Source organism: Macrosteles quadrilineatus, unplaced genomic scaffold (genome assembly GCF_028750875.1).
Source record: "Macrosteles quadrilineatus isolate MER2022 unplaced genomic scaffold, UCM_ALF_1.0 Scaffold_4__1_contigs__length_99947679, whole genome shotgun sequence".
Lineage (NCBI taxonomy): Eukaryota > Metazoa > Arthropoda > Insecta > Hemiptera > Cicadellidae > Macrosteles > Macrosteles quadrilineatus.
The window spans coordinates 22,498,050-22,525,840 of NW_026542597.1; the positions used below are offsets into that span (position 1 = coordinate 22,498,050).

Consider the following 27,791-nt stretch of genomic DNA (forward strand, 5'->3'; position numbering starts at 1 on the left):
TTCCCTCTTCGTCATCCAAACACTTTTATGGCTACTAATTCAAAGATCAGTTTTGAAGTTTTCAAAACTCTTCGAAGGATAGAAAACATTCTTCTACAGCTGGACAAAGGGTAAATTGTTTGCTAGGTGAAACCTAAAATCATCCTCAAATAAACAGTATCAAATATGGAATGAAAAAATTAAACGAACTTATTTTTTGTAGCTTTTCGGAAATTATAAATTAACAGTACTAAAAAGCTTTCTTGGTCTAAAAAAGTTAACCACAACACAATATAAATTATTCTCATTTAAACTACAGATTACCGAATAAACTAGTTCTGGAAGCTTGAAATTTGCTTTTAAGTTTTTTTTATTTTGTTAGTGTCCTAAAATCATGTTTTTGAAAGAAGAAATACTTGGCGCATAATTTCAGTGCCCAGGAGCGATATCTTTTGTCTATTTTTATGTAAATCATAAAAATTTCCAAAATAAATTGTCCATACCAGAAGGTTTATTTATCAATAAGATCTTGGTAACTTTTTGCAAAATTGTGTCCTTGAAGCTAGATAGCGAATTTATTAGAAAGTCAATCAAATACACTCTAGAATATTAAGGACTTAATGTATTTCTAGTTAATAATTTAAGACGACTGCTTAACATTTTATTTAATGTAGTATAACACATTCAAAAGATCAACATAAATTGGTAAATAAGTTTATAAGTCCATGTAGATGGAGCAGATGGATTGGTGTTTGTGAATATTCTGAAGTCTTCCTTCAACAACTGTGGTACTTTCTTCAAATGAGGAAATATTTCTGAAACAGAATCATAGTTCATTACTTCTTATTGATATCTAGGAAATATGTTATAATCAACATTAAATATGAACAAGAACAATTTTAGTCTTGAGTATACACAGAATTTGAGACAGTTTCATATTAGGTAATTCTGAAGATTTTCTAATTTTTACACATTATATTTTCTGCGGTATCTAGTTATTACTTAAGTAAAGTTTGGGAAATATAACAGTTCTTACAAATAATATGATTAGTAAATAGTAATTTACTAAGGTGCTTGTAGAACAAGTGTCAAAGTAGTGTACACATTTGTATGATATCTAATTACGACTTGCTGGAGGACCCTAATAGTTGTGTACGCAAGTCCAGGTTAGTTTTAAGATAAACTGTGGCGGCCCCAAAAATTCCCATAGTTACATATCATCTGGGGAGGTCTTTGCTACGCCCTCTTTCTCATGACACTCCGTCAATACCATCAACGCTTTGTTTTATTCCAAATATAAAAGGAGCATATGTTTATATTCAACTGAAAATAAGCGGAAATATTACGTCAATGTGAACACAGTTGAGTTTTCTCCAACTATAGACTCACACCACCATAAGCTTCACATTTAATGTTACCAAAGTCAGTTTTAATACCCAGTTTTCTCTCTCTGAATATCTAAGACCATCAAAAAAGGTTAAATTACTCACTCTCTTATGACTTATAAACAATATAATGTAGTACCTCAGGGTCAAAAGCATAGAAGCATTTGTATAAGTTGAAGGCCATCTCACATCCATTTTCTCCATCTGAAAATTACAGACCATAAACACTTTAACACAATAAAAACTTTGGGTGATTTTTTACATAACATAACGTCCCAAATACAAAATAAATTGTCATAGGAAACTTAATGTAGCGGAGCAAAGCGAAGCGAGCAAAGCTCTTATATTACACTCCTGCTTTTGTTTTACAAATACTCCTCCTGAACGGCTGAAGCAATGTGCACGAAATTTAGCGCAGTAATAGTAACCAACCATGGGAAGGTATAAATCTGAAATGGTACAAATCGGACCCCAGGGCTTTTCCCTAAGTGAATGTTTACTTTTATAAATTTAACAATTTTGTAGTATGCTTTTTATGTTAGTCTTATGGAGGGAAAAACAATCATTGCTTTGCTTTTTAATATCAATTATCAATCATTAAGATGGGGACGCCACTTAGGTGCGTATTTTAACCCAAATATGAGTGAAGGATGAGTGTAGAATGGTGTGAGATGATCTGTGTAGCTTTGTTACTGACTAAGATCAGCTGTTTCATTAGCCAGGATCATTTATTTAAAGCCCAATGATCAGGAACAGCTGGGTCCAGTTTCGAACCATCAAAAAGCTACTGACTTTTCTCAGGATCGAACCGGCGACCTTTTGATTAATAGCATGTTAATAATATCTATTAATTTTCTTTATTCTTCAGATTCAACCAAAATGAGTTTCTCTGTGTTCCTTGATTTCTCTTTGTGTGTTTTCTATACATTGCAAGCATTTTGATGTAAATTCCCTTTTATAAGGAACCTATTTAAAAACTACCAACAGAACAAAAAATTATCTTGAAAAATGTCTACAGATTTGCAGTCATGAGTGTTTGTCCTCTCAATTTTTCCATGGGTAGAGTAAATTCAACATTACTGAAATTAATGGATTTGTATCAAACTCACTGTTTGCAGTGAAAATATTTAAAGTCGACCAAGATTAACAATTGAAAGCATTTTCAGTTGCAGATTACATGAGGTGGAACTTACGTAAAGGAGTACACTTCTCCACAGCCTTCGTACTTTGTTCTTTAACTTCATCTGGAACCATCTCAATCATAGCTTCTTTGTCTAGGCTCATGTCTTCTTCTGAAAACTAAATTGAAAACGTTCAAATGAAACATGCATACATAATTTTCAACAATGAAAGCACAAGAATCGAGACTGATGTAAATTATAAAACAACTTGAAGTGTTACTAAGAACTGAAAATTTTAAAAAATCAAGCCAAATAGTTTTCAGCTGAGTGGCTTAGTGCTCGCCTGGCAAACAGGGGTTCACAAGTTAAATTATGAGAATATCAGAAGATTTTTTATGGTTTGAAACAAACACAGCTGCTGTCCTTGGTTATTCAGTAAAAAAATTGGTATTTACTGTAGTGCTACTTGACCCAGGGCACTTCTTGTACATCTATTGTATTCTACTTGGTTGCAGACCTGCTGTGAGGCAAGCGTCAAATGACTAATGAATTAGCGTATCTTAGTCGGTAACAAACCTAACATTTCATTCATTCAACACCCATCCTCGCATTATAATACACACCCTGTTGTTACAAGTTGGACAAAATATAATCACTGAAAGAAAATGATAATATTCATGGCTCCTAATAGTGTGGACTATCCATTAGTGTGGTGGCTCCTTGAAATTTATATTCTTTTTTAATGGCTACAGCTGGTCCATAAGGGATGTATCCAAAAGTCTACGGAAAAACACATTACTAACAAATTTTTTTCGGTCAGCAATCTTGCTGCTTGCTGGAGAAAACTTTCTTTGGTCCCTAGAGTGTTTTGTATCCTAAATAAATAAAAGGCTTACCACTCCCATTTGAACCAGAAGACACTTCATGTAGCACTGAAACAAAAAGTAAAAAATTTGATAATAATAGTTTTTTATTTAAAAGTCGATTTTGATTAGGAGGATTTACTCATTTGGTCAAAATGTCATCTTATTTAACCATTAGTCTATACGATCTACAGAGGGTTAGTCAATGCATAATGTGATCAATGCTTCAGTATTTGTGTGACCTTGAAACAAAAATGACAGAGGATCTAGATCAAGGTCCACAAAAACGTCAGTAATTGCTGCTCTTCTAGGGAAAGTTTTATTAACATCCACCGTTCAACATCTTAACAAACATCTGAAGTATCCAATTCAAAAAACTTCTTGTTTGCTGTATTTTTAAAGTTAAAATGTGATTGCTAATTTAATTGTTTTCAAGTGTCCATCGAGTTATCAATAGCTTCCTCTATTAATATTTTGGTACAATTACAATTTGACTTTCCTGATCGTTTAAAGTTTTTTCTGTTCATTTCCTACTTCCATATTTATTTGAGAAAGATACTTAATGAAATGAAATATACAATTGTTCAATTGTTGTCATATTTATAACTGTGTACTTTTTGCATAGAAATGAAATTCACCTTAAGACTGTCATCCTCTTTGAAATCTCCTTTGGCAGCAGCTGAAAATGAATCTGGAAAAATGAAACTTAATTAATTCCAATAATTGAATACTAATTAACTTAAGTTAGCTGACGTCTGAAATTAGACCAAAATATTGTATTTTACTTGGTCCAAGCAAATATTGTTAGAGATGCTTCAAAGTTTGTTGTAAATGTGATATTTGGTTGTTAGTTTTGCAGGGAGTAGAGTATTTGTGAAATTAATTGTACAGGGAAAAATTATCCGTAAGCAATTACACAATACATACTACATCACACAAATCAACAAGAAATTTAGTTTCACCTTTCTTTAGCTTGCTTACACTGTCACTATAACCTCAATAAAATGTTTTTTAGAGCATAAGCACTTTAAAAAATATATTTGTATAATCTTAGAAAATATTGTCTCCACTCTTCTCTCCAGGGCCGCGTTAAGGGTCAGTTGGCCCTGGGCAAACCCAAAAGCAGTGCCCCCAATTAACCCTTGCCGACAGACCGCCACCGCCCACCACCACCCACCACTGCTCGAGCGAACATCATTACCGCAACGATACGTTAAGCTGGTGTAGGTCTCGGTGGTGTAGTGGATAGCGCACCAGGCTAATAAGTCGTAGGTGGCCAGTTCGAAACCCACCGGAGGTATTAACTTTTTGACTAGATTTTTTTCATTATCAGCAAGTTTGGTTGGTTTGGTTATGTTATGATAGTTTAATTTTATAATTAAAAACATTATATAATTGATTTTGAGACATTTATAATTTTATTTTATGAACAGAACTATTTTTGTTATTAGTCTATTCTTGTTATAGTCAATCTTCATTCGAAATTTTCATTATCAGCAAGTTTGGTTAGGTTATGACAGTTAAATTAATTTAAATTTAACCTACAAACGACACGTTTTGACAGCGACAGTGATAGAGATAACAATTTCCCACAAACAGTTTGGCTATGCACGGTATGATGCGTTCTGCACGGCGCGGTGGTGGGCGGTGGCGGTCTGACGGTAAGATCTCGTGTGCCCCCATATTTTCCTAGTGCGGGCATGTGGCGGTTGAGGGGAACCCGGTGCCTTCGGCGCCCCTGGGCATATGCCCAGTCTACCCGTTTTTAAAAGTGGGCCTGCTTCTCTCTTCGCAAAGTTATCCAATGTGCTTAGTTAGTATTGCTCTACAGTCGTTATTGTTAGAACCTAAGTAGGGAGTAAAGTGGCCCATAAATAATTATTTTAAAATAATCCATACTCTTTGAGGGCCTCTCTATTAAGATGTTAGCTGTATTACTTCCACATTTGTTTCTGTTATCTGTTATTTGATTTTAAACAAACAAATTATACTTTGGGTGATTCGGGGAAAATATTACATTTCTGTGTTATTCTTGGCATCTAACCAATACTTTTTCTGGCACCAATTTGGCAAATGAAATCAAATATCATGTGATTTCTACAAAAGTGTACCAGACTGGCAGTAATTTGTTTACTAATAAAAAAAAACACCAACGAAAGAGCAAGAATGATTTAATGCACTAGCTAAACTTACAAAATACATTCTGCTCTCGAGTAGGGGTTTCAATTTGTGTTCAAACGATCTACTGTCATATAATATTGAAACTCGGTGATGGCTTGATTAAAGTTCCAACGTTCAAGACTTATACTCACTTCAGAACATAGCTTAGTTCATATTTTACCTTCACTAACGCCGGTTTCCTTAACACAGTTGTTATGAAGCATTTCAGCCATTTTCATTTGCTCCTCAGTCATTGTAACTTTGTTACCCTGAAAATTAAAAAAAAAAAATCACCAGGCAATTCAAAACCACATTAGTCTCTAAGATTTTTGACTTAGGGATCAATTTATTCATAAATTTGCAACTAAATATTTGTCAAATATAGTGTTCATTAGTTTAGTATTTTTAAACTTTACAAAAAATTTAAAATATGTAAATTTGAGATGAACCATATGAATGATATGATATAGATAGCGATATAGAAAACTGTAGAGGTTTAGAAAAAAATATTGTATCCACTTTGTGTTTCTTCTTTTCAAAAAACTTGATCTGTAAAAGGTAAATTTCATATATTTAAGTTTAAAATAATATATTTGACCTAATTTTTTTCTCATCCACCAGACATTAAATTGTAATATTGATTGGGATATAAAAACTGTGATGAAGTAAATTGTAATAATTAAGCTATCTTTTTACTAGATTGCACAGTTTTAAACATAATTATTTATCCAATATCAACCAAATCTTCAATAATTAAGTCTTGGGAAATTGCTTTTGACCACCTAATTATACTTTGAAGCACTGCAATCAATCGGGAAGTTAAGTCCAACAGCTAAAGATCATTAACATTTTTAATTATTTTTTTTTAAAGTAAATCTAGCTTTTTAAACACTTCCCAATTATTTATTAGTGATCTAGCTTAATTATGAAACCAAGGTTAAAGCTTTGTTTTTGCCGTTTTATCCTATTATTTCCTAATCCAATGTCATAATATAAAATGTCGATATTCAATGTCAATAAAAATCTGTAATAATCAATCATTGAGGTTTACAAAATAAAATTAATGTGATTACTCCTTGAAAATAACAAAAAAATGTGTGAACCCAAATTTTTAAGTTTTAGTTTGTCAATAGCGGTATTTTCCAGTTTTGGCATAATCACTATCAACAGCCTTCATGTTTTTTACACTTTAACTTCAAGAAAAAGTAATATAGTTTCTGCGAGTTACTGGACTACCTAGGTGAAAGATAGCAAAACATATTTTAGGTAAGATAAATTAAACTGCCACTCATTCCTACTGACTTAAATTATTTTAGGAAAATCATCTTTTGCGGACAGGGTGTAACATTTTGATTTTTGTAGACTTCCCTTGGATTTGAGAGACATGGATGACTCTGAGATCTTAAAGTAAAAGTTAAAACAGTTGTTGAGCAACACTGCAATATGACTTTGATTAACTTAACTGTAATTATATAATTTTCCTTTTAAAAGCTTATAAATTTAACTGTAACTTTAAAATTCTGTTTTTAATGACACCAATCGCATTTACAAGTAGATATTTTGAATTAAATTATGTAGTAAAAATGTATTTAAAACTGTTTAAACTGTATTCAGTATTTAATTTTCACTCACCTTTGCTAAAATGGCACATGAAACGAGACAAAGCACAGTTATTAGTTTCATTGTTTGGCAGTAAAATGCAACACAGCGAGTAAACTAAACTGTTGGTTTGACCAGAGATTTTCGTTTTTATATAGAAGCCGTTCTTGGACATTTCCTGTGGCCCGCCCTAGGAAGTTGCCATTATGTTAGGGTCTACAATACAGCTGATTCCATGAATTAATCCCTAGTATTCCAGTAGTCTGTGCCGGCTCATTATCAGTTAATGTTGGTGTTTTTACTAGTAATTATGTTGTAATCTTGTCATTGAGTAAGAGGATGTAGTGCCCTTGACAGTGAAATTTGTTGTATTCTTTTCTTGTTAATGTAGGTTACATGAAGTAGTAAATAATATTGTATACATAGCAGATAGTTAATTTTAAAGTAGGTTGAAAAAATCAGTTTTATGGTTGCTGAATAGTTTTGAGGCATCATAAGTATTTTTAAGTCAAACAAAAGTATTTCTTGAGTTGATTTTATCATTTTTATCCTCAAGTTTAGAATCTCATAAAAGTAGAAGCTCTTAAGATTTCTCATGTGTCCATTTAAGTTCTTTTATTGCTTTGGCCACATGCATATTTTTATCATGTTATTGTCATCTTTTTAATACAAAAATACACATATTTTTGTAAATTAAGTTTTTAATGGAAGCTCACGGTTAGGGAAGGGGAAATAAGCAAAATAGAGGTGTACCTCACAAAGAACCCATCCATCTCATCATATTCCATTTGAGACCCTACTGCTTATTTGTATGCCTTTCCCAACAAGCTCTACCACAGACGACAACCTCCGATTCCCATGAGTAACATACCAGGCTTGACCAAGAGTTATTAGAACCTTCGATTTGGGGTGTTGTCATCTGGCCATAGGGAGATACAGTTTTAAACTACATTGGTTGATTTTTGCATAAACAGTTGTGATTAGATGTAATCTTAAACTTGAAGTTGTGGTTAATATAACCTTTTAATTTTATGTTAAAAGGTTATTGTAGGTTTTGTTATGTGTTATTTATAATCTGCAACACCTGCATTTGGGGCTGAAAGGATAAAAAAAAATTATGCTTGAATACCATGCCCAGACGTTTAAATTAATAGTTTTATTGGTTAAGGTCAATTTTTAATTAGTTTTTGGAAGAAATGTTCTAGAACGGAAGGTCAATCAACATTTGTTTGGAATTAAAAACATAGCAAGAAGTTTTAAAATGCAAGTTTTGAACACCATCATATTGAATATGCAGACACTTCACTTTGATGCATATAAAATAATATGTAGGAAGTGAAGGTTACTCTTCAATACACAGAAAGTTTTCCTTATCCTTATCTAAGGAATACATCCTTGTTTGGGTTATCCAAATATGGACCTACTGCTTAAGGTTAGCCATATATATTAAGTAAAAAAGTGGTGGGGGAACCAAACCGCCTAAATTTTGGGAAAGGAGCATAGAACATCACCTGACTCATCACTGTTATTATATATTATATGTTACCATGTTTTGTATGTTTGTTTTTACGCCGGGGCATTTTTTATGTTTTGGAAGGAAATGGTCCAAGATGGATGTTTATTTAGTTTTACGACAAGGTAGAAGAAGAATAAAATAATTGCACCAAGAATTGTTGGACAAAACAACATAGCAAAAGATAAGAACACTAGTTCAGAAATCTTAAACAATGGATTTAGTATCAATATGGTTTGCTTATGATCTTAGACCGAAAAAGTACATTTGCAATAACATTTCCACTACTCAAAAGAGAAGGAGAGGCTATGGATACATCAATCAATCTAAAAGAAGTTGCTCGGTAACTGAATTAGCCAAGGGCGGTATAAGAGGGTCGCGATTCCAGTGTTTAAGTGGATTAGTTTAAGGTCAACAATTACTCAATTGTGACTATTTGAAACAGCGATCCAGATTTAGTACCTTGTGGGGTATGGTAGCTATTTGGATCTCGCTAAGTGAGTACCATTGTTACATTGTCTAGTTAATCAATGAAAGTTATTTTTAAACACCCCTTGAATTTGGTAACCCATATAAATGTCAAAAGTATTGTCAAAAACTAAATATTAAAAATGGTTTTTATAAATTATTGAAAATTTTTTTTTCAAAACAAGTGTATATTTTATAACATTTGTACCCCAGCATGTACAAATTTAAGGTGCTAGTTAATTTAACATGATTAATTTATCAAATATCTTACAATCAATTTTGTGTGGGGGTTTTCTGGCCCTTCTTCCAACTATAGTTTAGCTCTCCTGTGTTCATAGGTCCCTTTGCATAAACTTAACCTTGAGGGCGCTAGAAAATGCCAACTTCACGGCTTTTGTAATTGAATATACTATTATTAAACTAGAAAGTATTCCTTGGACACAAACAAAGTAGATTTTAAAATCTTGATCTTGGGAGATGACTTGATTGTTGAACTGTCAAAAATACATTGCTTGCATTTAAGATAGTTGGCCACAACGCATCCAAAACGTACAGTAGTCCAACAAGGATTATTTCTAAAGACCAAGATTCAACAGTAATATCCTTATTTTTAAGATTTTTCAGTTTTTGAAAAAAATTATTGATTATTTTTAAAATATGTTCACAGATTAGATCTTAGATATCAAGATGTCTTCACCTTTATCTGTGGAAGAGATGGAGGTAGTGCTTCAAAGATTCTCTCTGGCAGATTACATAGTTTTTGTGTTGTTACTTGCCGTTTGTGCTGTCATCGGGATCTATTTTGGGTTTATTGATAAAGCTGAGTCACCTGAAGATTACTTGGTGGGCGGCAGAAAAATGACTCTGATACCGATCTCATTGTCGTTAATAGCAAGGTGAGAATCTTCGTAAATAACACAGAGAATAAAAGTACAGAGGAAACATTCAATGGTATATTTAAGCTCTAGTGCTGGTATCTAGGGCTAAGTCCACCACCACCACCTTCACTCTTGTGTACTACAACGCTCACAGTGGAGGAAGACCCTCCCCTGCTCTGTGCAATAGGAATTTCTGCACAGTGCTCGCCGTACAGGCTCTTCCTTGCTTGTCACAAGTATATTTACAGTACAACATACCAGAGCTGAAAGCGTATGATTGTCCCATTAGCTTGTGTCTTATGTACTTTACTTCTCTGTACCATATAATCATAAATGTTGTTTGACAGGTAATTTAGTTTGGTTACCAATTACTTTGCCCTCAACTGTTAGTAAACTAATTATTTTACTCTGTTTGTTTTTTCAAGAAGCTATTGCAACTTTTGTGATTTACCCTATAAAATATAATGGTTACTCCCACCGCATACCCATGATAAAGGTTGTTGACAAGTTTATGGGAGAAAGTATGTGTCAGATTGCTACCATTTATTCATAATTGACATAATTAATGTAAAGTTCACACTTTTTACAATTTTCTTTTTGTATTTTGTACTAAGCCCAGTGCTTCCTGAGGTGTGGGGCCATTGCACCTTTTGTATGTGGCTAGGGCCAACCCTGGATGCTATCTAATGCTAATCAAAGTTGATAACAGGACCTAAGGTTGGACCGTTTCCTAAAAAATTCCTATGACGTAGAAATACACAAATTAAATTAAATTAAAAGTGTATGCTAAACCTCATATTTTGCAGTTACATATCCGGCATCACCCTACTGGGGACCCCCACAGAAGTGTATGTATATGGCATACAGTACTCGTACACAGTAGGTGGGGCCTTTGCTATGGGCTTCCTCATGAGCATGGGATACTTACCAGTGTTTCATGACCTCAAGGTCACTTCCTCCTATGAGGTGAGTTATGTCATCGCAACATTATATTGCAAAATTAGTGCAACAATATCAAGAGCATAGGAGTTTTAGGGGGAAATCAGTATTTTGTTCTAGAGCTTCAGTAAATTTCTCAGTCAAATGCATTGAAACATACTTTGGGATATCTGTAAGTTGGATGGAGGTCTCTTTAAAAACGTTCACAATATAGGCTACCGTATATATTTGTTTCATCTACAATCTTTTCTAACTTCAGTGATCAGAATAATGTAAAAATTGATAATATGGAAAAAATTAAAAGTAGCACATTTTTAATAGTAGTAAGGGAAAAATACTTGTCTCACTCAATTAAAAACGCTGGCTTATGAAACTATATGTACTTTTAACAAAATAGACACAGGCTACTAAAATACAACTGTTCAAACACTTCAAATAGAACCTATTAACATTCAGAGAAAAAATACCACAGTAGAGTCCCGCAAACTCGGCACTCGATAAACCGGCAGTCTGGATAACTCGGCCATTACCTGGCTCAGAAAATTAGTGATTTTTTTGAGTCCAAGTTAAACATGGACTCAAGCCAGCTCAAGTCAAATCACTCGCAACTCGTACCAAGGATTTGTTTTACTATATATGATAACTTGATACAGTACTGACTTTTAATATGAATAGGAATTAAAAAGGTGGTTAAAAATCTTAAAAATTGCACTGTTTTTATTTTTGACACTAGTTCCCGGTAACCCGGCATTTCACAAACTCGGCACTCTTCCAGTCAACATTACGCCGAGTTTGCGGGACTCTACTGTATTTGTATTTGACTATGTTTTGTATTTTCATTTTCTGATTCCTTGTTTTGAACATTTTTGATTTCAAATTGAATATTTGCAGTGTTTTAAATTTGTCGATTGTATATTTATTATTTATTTTCAGTATTTGGCTCTCAGATTTGATCGAAGGGTACGACTACTAGGATCCACTCTATTCTGTATATCCATTGTAAGTAAGGTTTAAAAATATTATTTTATTTTTCTGTAATTGTTTATGGCCAAAATCTAAATAAATTAGAAACAAAATGAAGTTAAATTACAAAAAAAAAATTAATTTAAAGTGCTTGCTAGTAATTTTTTTTAAATTAATACAAAACATATAAATATTTTTTTATTTATATAACAAACATTTTAAAAATATATATAAAAATGTTTTTTGTTTCTTTGCTTTTAATATTAAACTAACTTCAATGTGTTACAGTTAATCTGGCTGCCTTTGGTGGTTTACGTTCCAGCTTTGGCTTTTAACCAAGGTGAGTTATTACAAGTTTATTTTACTATTTGTTATTAAAAGAAATTATAATTAAGGACAACTGAGTGGTACGATTTAACAATACAAAAGATGTCTTTCAAAGTAAATTATGGACTAAAATTAACAATGCTTGTTTCAGTGTCTGGTATCAACGTACACATTGTCACCCCCGCAGTCTGTGTGATCTGCATATTTTATACATGTGTGGTGAGTTGAAAAAGTTTAAACTATTTCACATAAACACCGATGTCAGTAAAATTATAAATTGTTTAGACGGCCACCTTTTTTGGTCTGTATGGAAAATGTAGTCAATCATAACTCCATGTTTATATTTTGACAAAATGTACTTTTTTTTTAAGAAGAATATATTTTGTTTGTTTACTTGATTATTTATGTGTCCAGTTAAAAAAAAATATTCTGGAAGAAGAAAGGAAATTATATTCAACAAATGGGGATATTTGGGCTGAAAAATATGTATGAGCACTAGAAAAACTTACTTAAGCGGTCAAGGAAAGGCTATAAATATACTGTGGGTAGAACTTAAAAATAAAAATAAAAATTTTTACTGTATTCAATTGGATACTATTTTATATTGAGAATGAGAATGATAATGAATGAAATTGTATTTACCAGTGAATATTTCATACTTCAAGAATAACATCTAAGCATTTTAAGGGAATGTGGTTAAAATATTTTAAAGTCATCAACTGACATAAAACCAGCCCTCTTGAACTCAAGTCATCACCACTAGGGTAGCAAGACCAAAGATTTGCAGTCAGTCACTTGACAGAGAAATATTATTTCACAACACAACAAGAGTTCTGTGAAAAGTAACAAATTTTGCATTAGTAAGATCGTTTTTATCATTATTACTATCATTATCATTGTAAGATGGGGACACCAACTAGGTGCGTATTTTAACCCAAATATGAGTGAAGGATGAGTGTTGGAAGTTTTGAGATGGTCTGTGTAGCTTTGTTATCGCTAAGATCAGCTGTTTCATCAGTCAGGATCATCATTTATTTAAAGCCCAATGATCAGGGACTGCTGGGTCCAGTTTCAAACCATCAAAAAGCTACTGGCTTTTCCCAGGATTCAACCAGGTGGCGCCCCAATCTCAAATAATAATAATAGCATCAAATTAAATCTTCAACCACTTAACCCCAAGGGTTGGGTTATACGCTTGGAATTATGTTTGTTTAGAATAAATTTATGTATTAGGTTAACAAATGCAAAACCTTGTTATGTCTTAACTATAAGCTTTCTATATTCTTTATTCTTTAACAGGGTGGAATAAAGGCAGTTGTATGGACCGACGCTGTTCAGACGTTCTCTATGTTTGGAGCAATGCTTCTGGTCATCTTCAAAGGAACTCTCGATGTCGGAGGGTTCGATGAAGTCATCAAGCGGAATTTAGAGACCTATAGGATTGAAGGTCCTGAGTAAGTCAGTAAGATAGTTTTGTACAGGTGAATCTAGAATCATACAAAAAAAAAACAATACCATAATATGAATTGTAGTTTTCAAATCGGTTTGCTTAGTCCCACACACTTTTGTTCGGTTAAAAAATGTATGCGTCAGTATGGAGAAAAAGGGAAATGCTTTAAGCTTTAACCATTTCATACAAAAACTATCCTAAAAGTATCATTCTTCTTCATAAGTCTGTGATTCTTCTAAGGACATTGATTGGTTGATTTGTTACTACCATAATATATAACATAGTTGAGTGAGCCAGTCAGAGTATGCTAATGTCTAAAAAGCTTTTTACTATATTTGTTAATGAGATATGCTATGACATAAAACATGGCAGCTTACAATAAGTCATCTTATAAGTTTGAAGTAATTAAAAAATGACAAATTCGACAGAAATTATAGTAATTTACATCAGCACAATCTGCAAGTGGTTCAACATTACGTCTACTTTGATTAAAAACTTACAACTACTTACACAGGGATGAAATGTCTACACTAGGGGCCACGAGAGTCTGCAGTTGGCGGCAGCCAATAGCAAGACTGGACTATGGAAAGAAGTAGGTAACAAACTCACTATTAACAGCAATGCACTTTTCAATCAAATCGATGTGTTTGTGTTCACAGATGGAGCACTAGCCTAACTACTCGTCACACAATCTGGGGTGTTGTGATTGGAGGATGTATAGGATGGCTGCAGACCAATGCTGTCAGTCAGACCATGATCCAACGCTACCTAGCTCTGCCCACCAAGCAACAGGCAGTCAAGTACGTCACTTTCCAACCATCTAATCTTAAGCAACACACGATACTTAGTTCTATGGTCAGCAACCAGTACAGGTCTTAGGGGAGATCACTGGAAACATCATGTTATTGCTCAGTCTGTGTCATCTACCCTAATGAAGATTCTTAAGTCTTTTTACCAGAGGCTTGGTTGTAAATTTTCTACTGCAAACTGCGGGAACGCTCACTATATTGTGGTGGAAAAATACAGGTCGCTTAGGCTGCCAATATTCCAATATAACTTATAGGTTCTTTGAAAAAAGGAGAGTGAAAACAACTTCCGGCGCCACTGCACCACTGACTTTTACTTATTTCAGTAACCTTCCACTTTTTAATAATTGGTATTATTACTTAATAATTTTCATTTTGACCAAGGTATAGTCAAAAATAAGGTTTTTAACAAAAACTAGTAGTAGTTATAAAAAGCACAATAAAAAAGTAATGCAACGTTTCCAATGTATTAGGATGTCTAGTGTTTACATGCCTGAGTTTGTGTTACTATTCCAGATATTAAATCAAATCCTACTAATATTATAATCCTACTAATATTATAAATGAGAAAGTTTGGATGTATGGATGTATGGATGTATGGATGTATGTTTGTGACAAGTGAACGCGAAAAATACTGGTCGGATTGGGCTGAAATTTGGCATGATGATAGCTCACATTCCCGATTAACATATAGGCATATTCTTATTTCAAAAATCCTTTTGGGCCCCGCCCCAGTGGCTCTGGACTTTCCCATGTTAACCTTATGAGAAATGGTATTGAATCTTAACAGCTGTTTCAATTAAACAAGTTGGTTCTGTTCTATGATGTTCAATAGCATTAAAGTTACAAGGATTACCAACAGGGTGTAGCACTATTATTTCTTTTACATTTATGACAACAGCTAATTTGCAACCAAAAGGTGAGTGAGCGTAGCGAACGAACTTCAACCTGGAGGCGAGTTAGCGTAGCGAACGAGCTAACCTGAAGGCAAGTGAGCGCAGCGAACGAGCTCCAACCTAAAGGTGAGTGAGCGTAGCAAACGAGCTCCAACCTAAAGGTGAGTGAGCGTAGCGAACAAACTTCAACCAGGACGTGATTGAGCCATGCGAACGAGATAATCTTGAAAATAAAGAAGTTAAACGGGGCAAAGCCCGCGGGTTACAGCTAGTTCTTACATAAATGTGAAAGTTTGTGTGTTAGTTAGTTAGTTTGTTTGTTTTTTTGAAGTTCAATCATGCATTAAATACTGGTTGGATCGGGCTGAAATTTGGTATGAAGGTAGGTCACATTCCCGATTAACATATAGACATATTCTTATCTCAAAAATCCTTTCGAGCTCCACCCCATTGGTTCTGGAGTTTCCCATGTTAACATTATGAGTAATCATATTTAAAAGTAATTAAAGAATTTTGTCAGCTGTTTCAACTACACAATTTGGTTCTATGATATTAAATATCATTAAAAAGTTATAATGGTTTTACGTTGTTGTATTAATAGTCAAAGGTTTTACCTACAGGATGCAGCGCTATAAATATTTTTTGCATTTATGACAACAGCTAATCTGAACCAACTAGCAACAAGAAGCTTTGCTATACAATGAGAACTTTTTTCTGTTGTTTAGGTGCAGTGGTAGAACATTAAGGCTATTGGTAGATGTGTTTGTTATACTATAGCATACCGTAAATTAAAAGAACCAAATTTTCTTAAACCGTATTCTCTCCCATTGCAAACCCAAAGCCAAGTATAACTGCAATAAGCATTTTATACTTATACACCAACCCTGTAAGAAAGACGGGTACAGCTCGTGACACCTAAGCTGGCACTTGGCCTAGCGCGGGCAGTGTAGGCGGGAGGAGGGTGGAGGTAGGGAAAAGACCGGACTGCAAACATTTCCTTTGCCTCACGGGGTTGACTCCCCTTGCATTGTACTTGAGCGCCTTCATATGGGTCGCGAGGACAGTTGATGCAACCCGCATGACGAGACATAATGTTTTTGAAATAGGTACTAGTAGCGATAGGCCAAGTGCCAGCTTAGATGTCACGAGCTGTACTCTGCTAGTAAATATATATAGATATTTATATCTAATCCCATGGAGTGCAATGTTTTTATCCTTGTGTAATTTTCAGGGCTGTATGGATTTTTGTGTTTGGTACTTCGTGCCTGGTCGTACTCTGCACTTACAGTGGCTTAGTAATCCACGCAAAATACTTTGACTGTGATCCATTGACTACCCAGGTATGTAAATTTCTGCAATTTAAAAGTTTATCACTTTACAAACATTATTGGAGATTTTGTTTGATCAAATGTTTTTATTCGTAAAAATAATGGATGATAAATGATATTATTTTCTCTATTTGTGATGCCCCTTGAATGTGTTATGTGTACATGTAGTTGGCCAAGGCGAAGGACCAACTGCTTCCCCTGCTGGTGATGGATACTCTAGGCTCTATACCAGGGCTGCCTGGTCTCTTCGTGGCAGGAGTCTTCAGTGCTGCTCTCAGGTACAGGGATCTAAAGTTGATCAACAGTTTAGTACAGTAGACTCCCTCTTATCCGGACACCTTTTAACTGGACATCGGTTTAACCGGATTACACTCGGTGGAAATGACATCTCTTTGACCGGACAATTTTTATCAGCACATCAGTTTAATCGGACTATATCGGCAGGAAGTGGGCTGTACTGAAACTACTGTTCTCGTGGGAAAGATTTGAGACCAGTGATTAAGTGTCTAAATACAATGCTCTCCTAGTTTAAGTCAAATATTTGGGTTACATAACAAGTTTTACGGTACGTCGGTTTAACCGTAAAAACCATTATCTGGACTGCCCTCGGTCCCGAGGAGTCCGGATAAGAGGGAGTCTACTGTAGATAAGTATCTAACCCATTGTGTTGATGTAATAATATATTTAGAGAGGATGGAATTAATTCACAATTTATTCACCTGTTAAAAAGTTCCAGCACAGACAAAATAATAAGAGTAACTTGTAACTCTGTAGTTCCAAGCAGTTATAATTGTGTGCCAAAGGTTCACATAGCAATTATCCTCCACCACGGCTTCCTCAGAAGAATGCTGTTGAAGAAAGTTAATAAATTCAATCAAGTTTATATGTTAAGTTTTTGTCAACTGATAAACTAGTTGTTGACATTCAGTTTTGATATAGCATAAAATATTGTATGTATGTGTGGAGGCATACAACTCTTATAAATTAATAGTAAAATGATAAATAGCAAAAGCAGTTGTGTCGAAAATCAAACTTTTCAGGATATAACTTGCAGTGTTTATATTATTACCAATTTTATTTGAAAGGGTAAATAAATAATATATGTAATATACGTTCCAACTCAATTTATATAGGTAAATTTCTTATGTTTAGTACATGTACAAAGATCTGTTTACATTATAAAAAAATTATTGAATTTCATGACACAAATCAAGTGTGAAACAAGGTTATAGTGGATTGTGGCGTGCCTCAGGGGTTCATACTTGGACCTCTTGTGTTTTAAATTTATATTTATGATCTCCCAACATTGATCAATGATCTTCCAACATCTTTAATATTTCAAAACCTACTAAATCTATTTTATATGCAGATTATACAACTTGACTGTCGCCTCAGAGTAATAAAACAAAATTTTGTTTTAGCTGTTTTTAGCTGCTTTTTTTTGTTTGCTTTGTTTTAGCTGTTTTTTTAGTTTTAGCTTTTGGTTGTTTGAGCTGTCGCTAATAAATGTATAATGTCAACAGGAAATAAAGATTTCTATTCCATTCTATCTTGAACTGATAACAATCTATTTCCAGCTCCATGTCAACTGGTCTCAACTCTATGGCAGCCGTGGTATTGGAGGACTTCTACAAGCCATATGTAGACGCCAGGCCGAGTGAGCGACACAGCAACATGTTGGTCAGATGTGTTGTTGTTGTTGTGGGCGTCGTCTGCGTGTTGATGGTCAATGTGGTCGAGAAACTGGGTGCTGTGCTGCAGGTGAGCTTGGCTTGTCGGAGCTTTAAAATACAAATAATGCAAAGAACGTAGAAGTATTGTTGTAGTTCATATGACAGTGTAATATCCGACAAATTGAAATCTATTAGTATATTTTAAATCGTATCAATGTATGGCTACTCCACTTTTGATATTCGTAACATATTAGAGGACCCATGCTGCTCGGAAGCGTTAAAATAAATATAATATCCGAGAAATAATCAAATTTGTGATTTTTGATTGAATATTACAGTATTTTAATCGCTTAGATAAAAGCCGATATTTCACTGAAAGTTCTTAGACCAAAATATATAGGATTATATAATTATAACTGGTGAAATACATCTTAAATTGATGTAAGAATTCTAAAATAATCAAATTATGTTTTTTAGTCAAGTAATACAGTAGGTAAATATATATGCCGATGGTTGATGTGAAATATTTGCGTGCATGGCATCAATTTGTGACCTAAATCATGAAAATTGGTCAGGTAGAAGAGCCAAACGAACTCGGAAAAGAGAAACCAAATTTAACTCCCATAAGAAATACATGGGGAGCGAATTCGTTTACGTATACGCCGAGTGGGATTATAGATAAATATATACCGATCCTTGATGGCAAATCTGTGCGTGCATACCTTCAATTTGAGACCTCAATCGTGAAAATCGGTTCGATAGGAGATTCAAACGAACTCGGCAAAGAAAAACCAAATTTAACTCCTATAAGAAATACATGGGGATCAAATTTCGTTTACGTATAAGCAGAGTGGGATTATAGATTAATTTATGCTGATGCTTGATGGCAAACTTGTGCGTGCATACCTTCAATTTGAGACCTCAATCATGAAAATCGGTCGGGTAGAAGAGCCAAACAAACTTGGCAAAGAGAAAGCAAATTTAACTTCCATAAGAAATACGAGGGGAGCAAATTTTGTTTACCTAGGTCTATAAACCGAGTGATACTATAGATAATTATATGCCGATGCTTGATGGCAAATCTGTGCGTGCATACCTTCAATTTGAGACCTCAATCATGAAAATCGGTCGGGCAGAAGAGCCAAACGAACTCGGCAAAGAAAACCCAAATTTAACTCCCATAAGAAATACATGGGCAGCAAATTTTGTTTACGTACAAACCGAGTGATACTATAGATAATTATATGCCGATACTTGATGGCAAATCTGTGCATGCATACCTTAAATTAGAGACCTCAATCATGAAAATCGGTCGAGTAGAAGAGCCAAACGAACTCGGAAAAGAAAAACCAAATTTTTTAAATATATAAGATAATATTTCATTTACTGAGTAACTAAACTAAAGTATGCATAGAGTAAAAAAAAAATAATAACTCGACCCAACCACATAGTTTTAGCAATTAAAAATTATAACATGAGTATTATTATTTACCTATATCAAGTACAATTGTAAATACTAATAAGGTCAATTGATAATAATAATCTATTTAATGGATGGACTCATTCAACAAAGTTCTGCCACAGTTCCAAAGAAATGTACATTCATTTAAAAAAATGAGATTTGGTTTAATTGTCTTAAGGAGGTTTGCAGAAACAGTAAACATAAAACTTACTTGTTCCATGTAGCCATACAGTACTTAAGCCATATATCTGTTACAAAAGCTTGGTTTATGTTTAAGTAACTGGTTAGGGGTTTTACTAATCATTTTTGTATTTTATTTTTCTTAATATAAATACAAATCTATTATGATACGATCTTGTTTCAGCTAGCAATCAGTCTGAGCTCAATCCCAAATGGACCATCAATCGCTATCTTCACCATGGGAATGTTTATCCCTTGTATAAATTCTACTGTGAGTACTGTATTAAACTTTTAAGTGTGAAAACATATCATGTATTGATATTTATGTAATTCAGCTACCTAGATTATAATGTGGCATTTCTTTAGAACAGGCAAACATGTTTGTGCTAGCAACACTAACAACTAATAAAACTTCAAAATCAAAATATCTGTATGATTGCAGGGTGCGTTGGCTGGAGGGGTGGTGGGTCTTATTTTCACAGGTTGGATGGTAATTGGAGCACAATATGCCATAGCCCAAGGCCAACTTCAGTTTGAGCCCAAGCCTGTTTCTTCAGCTGGTTGTCACTATGCATTCAACATAAGCCACTCTGCCTCGACTACCAGGTATATGGGACATTTTAAAATTGTGAATATTAAAAACTAAACAAAACCAGAAATCATAACTAATTCATTTGCAATAGTTTCTAAAGCCTTATGATTTTTTGACTCTAGTTGACATCAACTGTACAATGTTTACTTAGGAAATACTAGGTAATAGGAAAGTAAACTCGATGTTGGTTCCAAAATACCAGTCCCGCCTTGGACTGTCAAGAGTATGAAAATTAATGGCACTACACGAGTCAGTTCTCATGTGAACCAACAGGCGGCATTGCCAAATGTCCAAAGTTTATTAATAAGTATTGCAATATCTGTTATAGTGATGTGCTGCAAAAAGAAGTGTGGCCGCTGTATCAGGTGTCTTACATGTGGTACACTCTGATAGGAGCATCTGTCTCTATATCAGTAGCTCTACTCATCAGTCTTTGCCTACCTGGACAGAAACAAGAGTCTCTTCCACTCAAACTCTTCTCTCCTCTCATCCGCAGGTTTCTACCAGCTGATAATGAAAAGGTGTGTAACAGGTTGGATTAGTATAGTTGACTGTTTAAAACTTTCAGTTTATAAAATGGTTATAACTTTTTAAGATATTTTTTTACATCTTTAATTGGATAACTGATACCTTTGGCTAAACATCCAATACCTCTTGTTTAAAAATAAAATAGACCAAGTTAATAATTAAAGAAATTTATTTAAAAAATATCAGAAGTGAAGTTTTAAGTTTATCTACAAAACCTGTATTAAATTGTTGAATATCCATTTTTTTTCAAATACTGCAAATGGAATATTTTAAAAGTATAAACAAGTTCATTGCTATTTGTTTTTGTTTTCAGAAGATGAAATACGATGTGCCTGTCATCAGTATATCCCAAGACAACAGCTGAAATTGAATATTTTTATTACGACCAGTATTCTAAGCAATAATAAACGGAACAAAGAAGTTCAATTCATGTATATAATACACATTTTTTAATACGCCTGTCTTGATAATTATTTATTTCCCTTTTCAGCAAATTTTAACTTTTTAAAATAAAAACATGTTTTACTTATAAAAAGTACACTTCAGAAATAAAAGCTAATTTAAATTTAACTATTTTGCAACAATTTTAAACACAATGTTATATTCTTCAAAGAATATTACTTCTCTATTATAGTTAATAATATTAATATTATATAATTTTTTATCGTAGAAAATTTAGATACCTAGCGGATAAAGTTAGACTACACTATGTATAGCACGCCAAGGTCTTGATGCTAGCCGTAGCCGCTAGCCAAATAGTTAGCGTCTCAGTCTTTGTTGCAGGAGGGATGGGTTTGATTTCCGACACACCCACAACACATATGGGTTTGGACTGCTTTCCCTAAAAGCATTTAACTAATTCTTACTGCAATTCTTGAAGTAAAAATGCCACTGGCATAAGCATCCAGAAAAAAAGTAAAAAGGTGAAAGTTTAAGTTAAAACAAAAATCTCAAATTATAATACTAGCATTTATACTCTCCCCTTATTCTTTTTTATGATCAACAGTAAAATATACCGACATTTTTACAATTCCCAGAGCGGCCGCACCCTTTACACGTGCTTGCTTAAGGACGGCTCTGGAGATGAGTGCTGAATGAAGATGATGCTTTCAGAAGATCAGCTGGCTCTTAAGTCAGAATCAATAATTGTTAAAAGCCCTAGAGGGTTCTTGGTATAGGAATCCAATTCAATGCCAACAATAAACAAATCATAACTTATACATATAATTTATTTGCAATTTTTTTACAATATGGTCAAAAAGCTAAAATATAGCTGGGTAGTTAGAGTGCTCGCCTGACAACCAAAAGCAGGGCCCAATCAAGGCCCCACTAGAAAAAACTATAACTTTTCTAGTGGGGCCTTGGCCCAATCTGATCTTTAAAAATTAAGTAGGTCTTTTTTATGGTTCAAAATGGACCCAGCAATGTGGCTAATGAAACAGCTAGTCCAATATAGTCAATAACAAAAAATAGCAACACGTCAGATTGTCTCACTCCATTCTACACTGACCTTTGCATTCATACTCAGCTTAAAATACACACCCAAGTGTGTGTGTCGCTGTCGTACTACGTATACCGGTAATGAAAACACTGGCTCAATGTCCAAGAATAGAAAGTTCTCAGCTGGTGTGTGTAGGAGCGGACTCGTGTCTATAGTAGTCGGTCAGATGTTTACAATTTTATCAGAATGGGGTCCATAATGATCCCACGTTACCAGCCCACCCGCCTACCTCTTTTCTCCAAGGTCATACACCAAAACGCAACCAAACTGCGCGGGTGATGAAGACTCTTAAGCGGCTTATAGACGGGAAAGTAGATACAGCAGGTTGCTGGCTGCAGGCACTTGCTAGTGAATGAACTCACCTCTTACAATACTTCATAGGAGTTCTTTTCTTGGTAAGTGCAGTGAATACAAATGGCAAATACTTTCATGCCAGAGCCTTCTGAGGGGCCCTATTTTTGAAATGGTTGACAGTTGAGTCAATCGTCAGCACTCAACTCAACCAACAACAGGATTTGGTATTTTTGAAACCCAACAGTTGGGAAGCGAGTTGGGAATCACTAGTTGAGTGACTCGTGGTGGAAATGTAGAGCATACGACCGCCCGAAATTCAGATGACGTCATTTTGAACCAATCACAATGCAGAGTTCTTGCGATCTTCGATTTAACCTCTTCTTACTCTAAAATCTGGCAGCTAATCTCAATCTACCATATTTCGAGACACTGAGGTAAACTGTCAACTCCGTTCTTGAGAGATTGAGGTTATGTCTTGCTTAATCTTCAATCTCAGTAATTGCAAAAGTACCTTAACTTATAAAATAAACTTAAGTATTACTAGGTGGCGTTTGCAGAGGCATCCACAAAATTGAGCGGAGTCATCAGGGGTTCATACTATATTGTTTTTGTCATACTGCAGTAAAAACAGTCGTTTTTAATGCATGCGTTGTGGGTCTAAAGTAGCATTTTAGCGAATTTCCCTATAGGGAAGTAGCTATTACCGTAGGTCTCATGGTAAGACCTAAGCCCGGGAACGATTTACTTTTTCATTTTGATGTCCCCAGAGGCCAAAAACACCATTCGTTCAAATTTGTATATATCTATATATAGATATATACATCCGCACGATAACTTGAGTAATGTTTGTCCGATTTTGATAAAATTTGGTTTGAAGGTGTAAGGCGGGATAAACTTGAATGAGTTCGCGAACCAGCATGATCGGACTATGGGAACGGGGGTTTTTAGGGGGTTCTATGGGGGTAAAAATAGGTTTTTTCCATTTTTGACACTAAAAACACAAAATTTCACAATTTCTTTTTAAACAATTTTGTAGAGCTTAAAAAAACGAATAATTTAGTATATTGAAGCGTTATTATGCACCTAATTGTTACGGAGAAAATTCAAAAAGATTTTAATTTTAAAATTCCCATGTTATTCTTATGTAGAATAAGTCAACTGTTGTTGTTTGCTTGTTTATGAACATATTTTAATCGATTTTGGAAAATACTTTTATTTCTTACTAAACTAATATCATTTTATAAAAAAAATCTGTTTTACCCTCCCTGTTGCAGCAAACCAAAAGTACTCGTTAAACTAATTCTATTTAAATAGGAAATAAATGTGCTATTTTTATGGAGGCATTTTAGTGTAAATCCAATCAGGCTAATTTAAATTCGCTTAGTCTGCAGGTTTGCTGCGGCGGGGGTATTTACTCTTTAGGGAGTAAAGATCGTTTTTAGCCTCTATGGAGTAAAAATCAGTTGTTGACAACTCAGTTGTAAATTTCTATTGTAAACGATTGCATGTATCGAAATATATATCGATTTGTGCTTTGTAATCATTTTAACCTACAGTCTACAGTCTCTTCCCATAGCACTTTAGCATTGCAGATACATTAATCCATTCCCACACTCAACACTGCTCACCTTTACTACTTCCTTCATCGCCCCCTACGTCGTGGACCTGTTTCCCTCTCTTCCCATAGCATTTTAGGATTGCAGATACATTAATGTAATTGCCAAAGGCAGTTCCCACACTCTGCACTGCAAGCCTTACTACTTCCTTCACCATTTCCTACGCCGTAGACCTGTTTCCTTCCTTTCTCGTAGCATTTAAGTATTAGAATTGACTATATATTGGTATATTGACTATATAATGGTATTAGATACATATCTAACTGCCCAAACGGTTCCCCCACTCTCCACTGCCAGCTTTTAAAACTTCCTTCACCACTTCCTACGTCGTGGGGCCTGTTTCCTTCTCTTCTCTTAGCATTTTAGGATTGAAGATACATTAATATAACTGCCACAGACGGTTCTCACATTATGCTCATACTTTACTACTTCCTAAGCTACTTCCTACATCGTGGACCTGTTTTCATAACTTTCCATAGCATTTTAGTATTTTAGATACGTTAATATAATTGCCACAAACATTGCCCACACTTCACACCGCTAGCCTTTACTACTTCTTTCACCATTTTCTATGTCGTGGGCATGCTTCCATCCCTTCTCATAGCATTTCAGCATTGCAGATACATAAATCTAACTGCTACTAAGGGTTCCCAGTTCCCACACTCCACACTGCTCACCTTACTACTTCCTTCACCTCTTCTTACGTCGCGGGCCTGTTTCTCTCTATTCCCATAGAATTTTAAGATTGTAGATACCTTAATCTAATCGTCATAAACAGTTCCCACAATCCGAAAAGGCTCGCCTTGACTACTTCCTTCACCACTTCCTACGTCTCGGACCTGTTTCCCTCCCTACCCTTAGCATTATTGGATTGCAAATACCTTAATCTATTGGTTATAAACATATCCCACACTCTGAACAACATTTCCTTTACTACTTCCTTCGCAACTTCCTACGTCACCGACCTGATTCCCTCCCTTTCCATAGCATTTTAGGATTGCATATACCTTAATCTAATCGTCATAAACAGTTCCCTCACTCCGAAAAACTCGCCTTTACTACTTCCTTCGTCACTTCCTACGTCACAGACCTGTTTACCTCCCTTCCCATAGCATTTTAGGTTTGTAGATACCTTAATCTAATTGTCATAAACAGTTTCCACACTCCGGACAGCTCGCCTTGACTACTTCCTTCACCACTCATACGTCGCGGACCTGTTTTCCTCCCTTCCCATAGCATTTTAGGTTTTTAGATACCTTAATCTATTGGTCATAAACAGATCCAACACTCCGGACAACTCGCCTTTACTACTTCCTTCACCAATTCCTAAGTCTCGGACCCCTTTTCCTCCATTTCCATAGAATTTTAGGAATGCCTTTAATATTACCTTTATCTAATCGTCATAAACAGTTTCCACACTCCGGACAGCTCGCCTTGACTACTTCCTTCACCACTTCATACGTCGCGGACCTGTTTTCCTCCCTTCCCATAGCTTTTTAGGTTTCTAGATACCTTAAGCTATTGGTCATAAACAGATCCAACACTCCAGTCAACTCGCCTTTACTACTTCCTTCACCACTTCCTATGTCACGGACCTGTTTTCTCTCTTCTCATAGCATTTTAAGTTTGTAGATACCTTAATCTAATCGTCATAAACAGTTTCCACACTCCGGACAGCTCGCCTTGACTACTTCATTCATCACTTCCTACGTCGCGGACCTGTTTTCCACCCTTCCCATAGCATTTTAGGATTGCAAATACCTTTATCTAAGGGTCATAAACAGATTCCATATCCCGAACAGCTCGCCTTTACTACTTCTATCACCACTTCTTACGTCGCGGACCTGTTTCCTTCCCTTCCAATAGTATTTTAGGATTGCAGATACCTTAATATAATCGTCATAAACAGTTCCACACTCCCTACAGCTCGCCTTGACTATTTCCTTCACCAATTCACGTCGCGGACCCCTTTTCCTCCCTTCCCATATAATTTTATAAATGCCTTTAATATTACCTTTATCTAATCGTTATAAACAGTCCCCACACTCTGGACAGCTCGCCTTGACTACTTCCTTTACCACTTCCTACGTCGCGGACCAGTTTTCCTCCCTTCCTATAAAATTGTAGGAATGCAGATACCTAAATCTAATCGTCATAAACAGTTTCCACACTCCAGACTGCTCTCCTTACTACTTCCTTCACCACTTCCTACGTCATGGACCTCAAGCTAGTGTCGTCATTTGATTATATTTATGATCCATACCGTTTCTGTTCTAATATCTGTAGATTAATGCTATCAGCTATTTCTTTATCTACTGCATTCAAAATTCAACAGCTGATCATATGTTTTTGTTTATGTGTCAAATACTGCTTCCATAAGGATTACATTGAAACTTTGAGACCCAGTGGGGCGGATTCCTGAGAGACTTTTTTAACGCCATATAGATGTTGGCACTCACCGATATAGTCTCTATCACCATGCAAAATTTGAAAACGATTGATTCATCCGTCTAGGAGGAGTTTGCGTATTACGAAATGCATAAGAGTCGACGTATAAGAGCTTCGCTCGCTCCGCTCAAAAAATAAAATTTACTATGGATGTTTGTTTTAGGGTGAAGCTAATTATAAGTTTAGGCATATCCTAAATACATTATTATTTGCTTTCTTCGCCTCTATCTCGAAACACATCACCTTATTTCAGTTTCCTTCATCGGTTTGTTTGATGTTATTTTTAATTGTGTTTTTATTTAGGTTAAAGCGGCTATTTGCCATTGCACTGAAAGCATATCGTAACTTAAATTAATTTGATCCCTTTATTAGGTGAATGGTATTGAAACAAACTATGATATTGTTTCTCTCTACCACAATCTTTAATACCTAAAATCATAGGTCTAATAACAATAATTATCTTATAATAAGTTCAATTAGTATGCCTAGTCTATTTCAAACATACTAACAAGGAAAAAACGCTTGAATAAATAGTCTAGTATTGACACAGTAATAATAAAATTAAAATGTAATTATTCTACAGAAAACAATCGCATAAAGTATTGGATGCTAATACATTGACAACAAATACATAACCTCTAATTGCAATTAATAAATTAATCAAAGCAATAACAATATGGCGTCGACTCAAAAAGAGCAATTTTTTTACCGAAAGAGGAAGAAGAAAATGCAGTCAACCGTCCACTCAACAGCTCAGTAGGTAGTGAGTAGTTTTGGTTGGATAAGTCGACTGTCAATAGTTTCAAAAATACGAAACGATTG

At 34.8% G+C, this 27,791-nt stretch overlaps 2 protein-coding genes across 3 annotated transcripts; one reads left to right on the forward strand and one right to left on the reverse strand.

Moving 5' to 3' along the window:
* Positions 1-615: 615 nt before the first annotated feature.
* Positions 616-7,270, reverse strand: LOC128993272 (general odorant-binding protein 83a-like). Of its 2 annotated transcripts, none has more exons than XM_054417059.1 (7): positions 7,141-7,270; positions 5,690-5,777; positions 3,987-4,039; positions 3,382-3,417; positions 2,558-2,663; positions 1,504-1,568; positions 616-794 (listed from the first exon to the last, which is right to left on the reverse strand). In XM_054417059.1, the coding sequence occupies exons 1-7, from the start codon at positions 7,189-7,191 to the stop codon at positions 777-779; spliced, it is 417 nt and encodes a 138-aa protein (XP_054273034.1). In that variant the 5' UTR covers positions 7,192-7,270; the 3' UTR covers positions 616-776. The 2 variants fall into 2 exon arrangements, with proteins under 2 accessions (XP_054273034.1, XP_054273035.1); XM_054417060.1 differs by lacking the exon at positions 7,141-7,270 and adding an exon at positions 6,107-6,179.
* A 1,803-nt stretch (positions 7,271-9,073) lies between these two features.
* LOC128992202 (sodium-coupled monocarboxylate transporter 1-like) lies at positions 9,074-21,563 on the forward strand. Its single transcript, XM_054415668.1, has 15 exons — positions 9,074-9,117; positions 9,756-9,984; positions 10,773-10,932; positions 11,839-11,904; positions 12,157-12,208; positions 12,347-12,414; positions 13,495-13,649; positions 14,305-14,445; positions 16,579-16,687; positions 16,844-16,953; positions 18,253-18,436; positions 20,175-20,261; positions 20,433-20,596; positions 20,911-21,103; positions 21,424-21,563. Exons 2-15 carry the CDS (start codon positions 9,776-9,778, stop codon positions 21,472-21,474), a joined length of 1,749 nt encoding a protein of 582 aa, XP_054271643.1. The 5' UTR covers positions 9,074-9,117; positions 9,756-9,775; the 3' UTR covers positions 21,475-21,563.
* Positions 21,564-27,791: the final 6,228 nt, after the last annotated feature.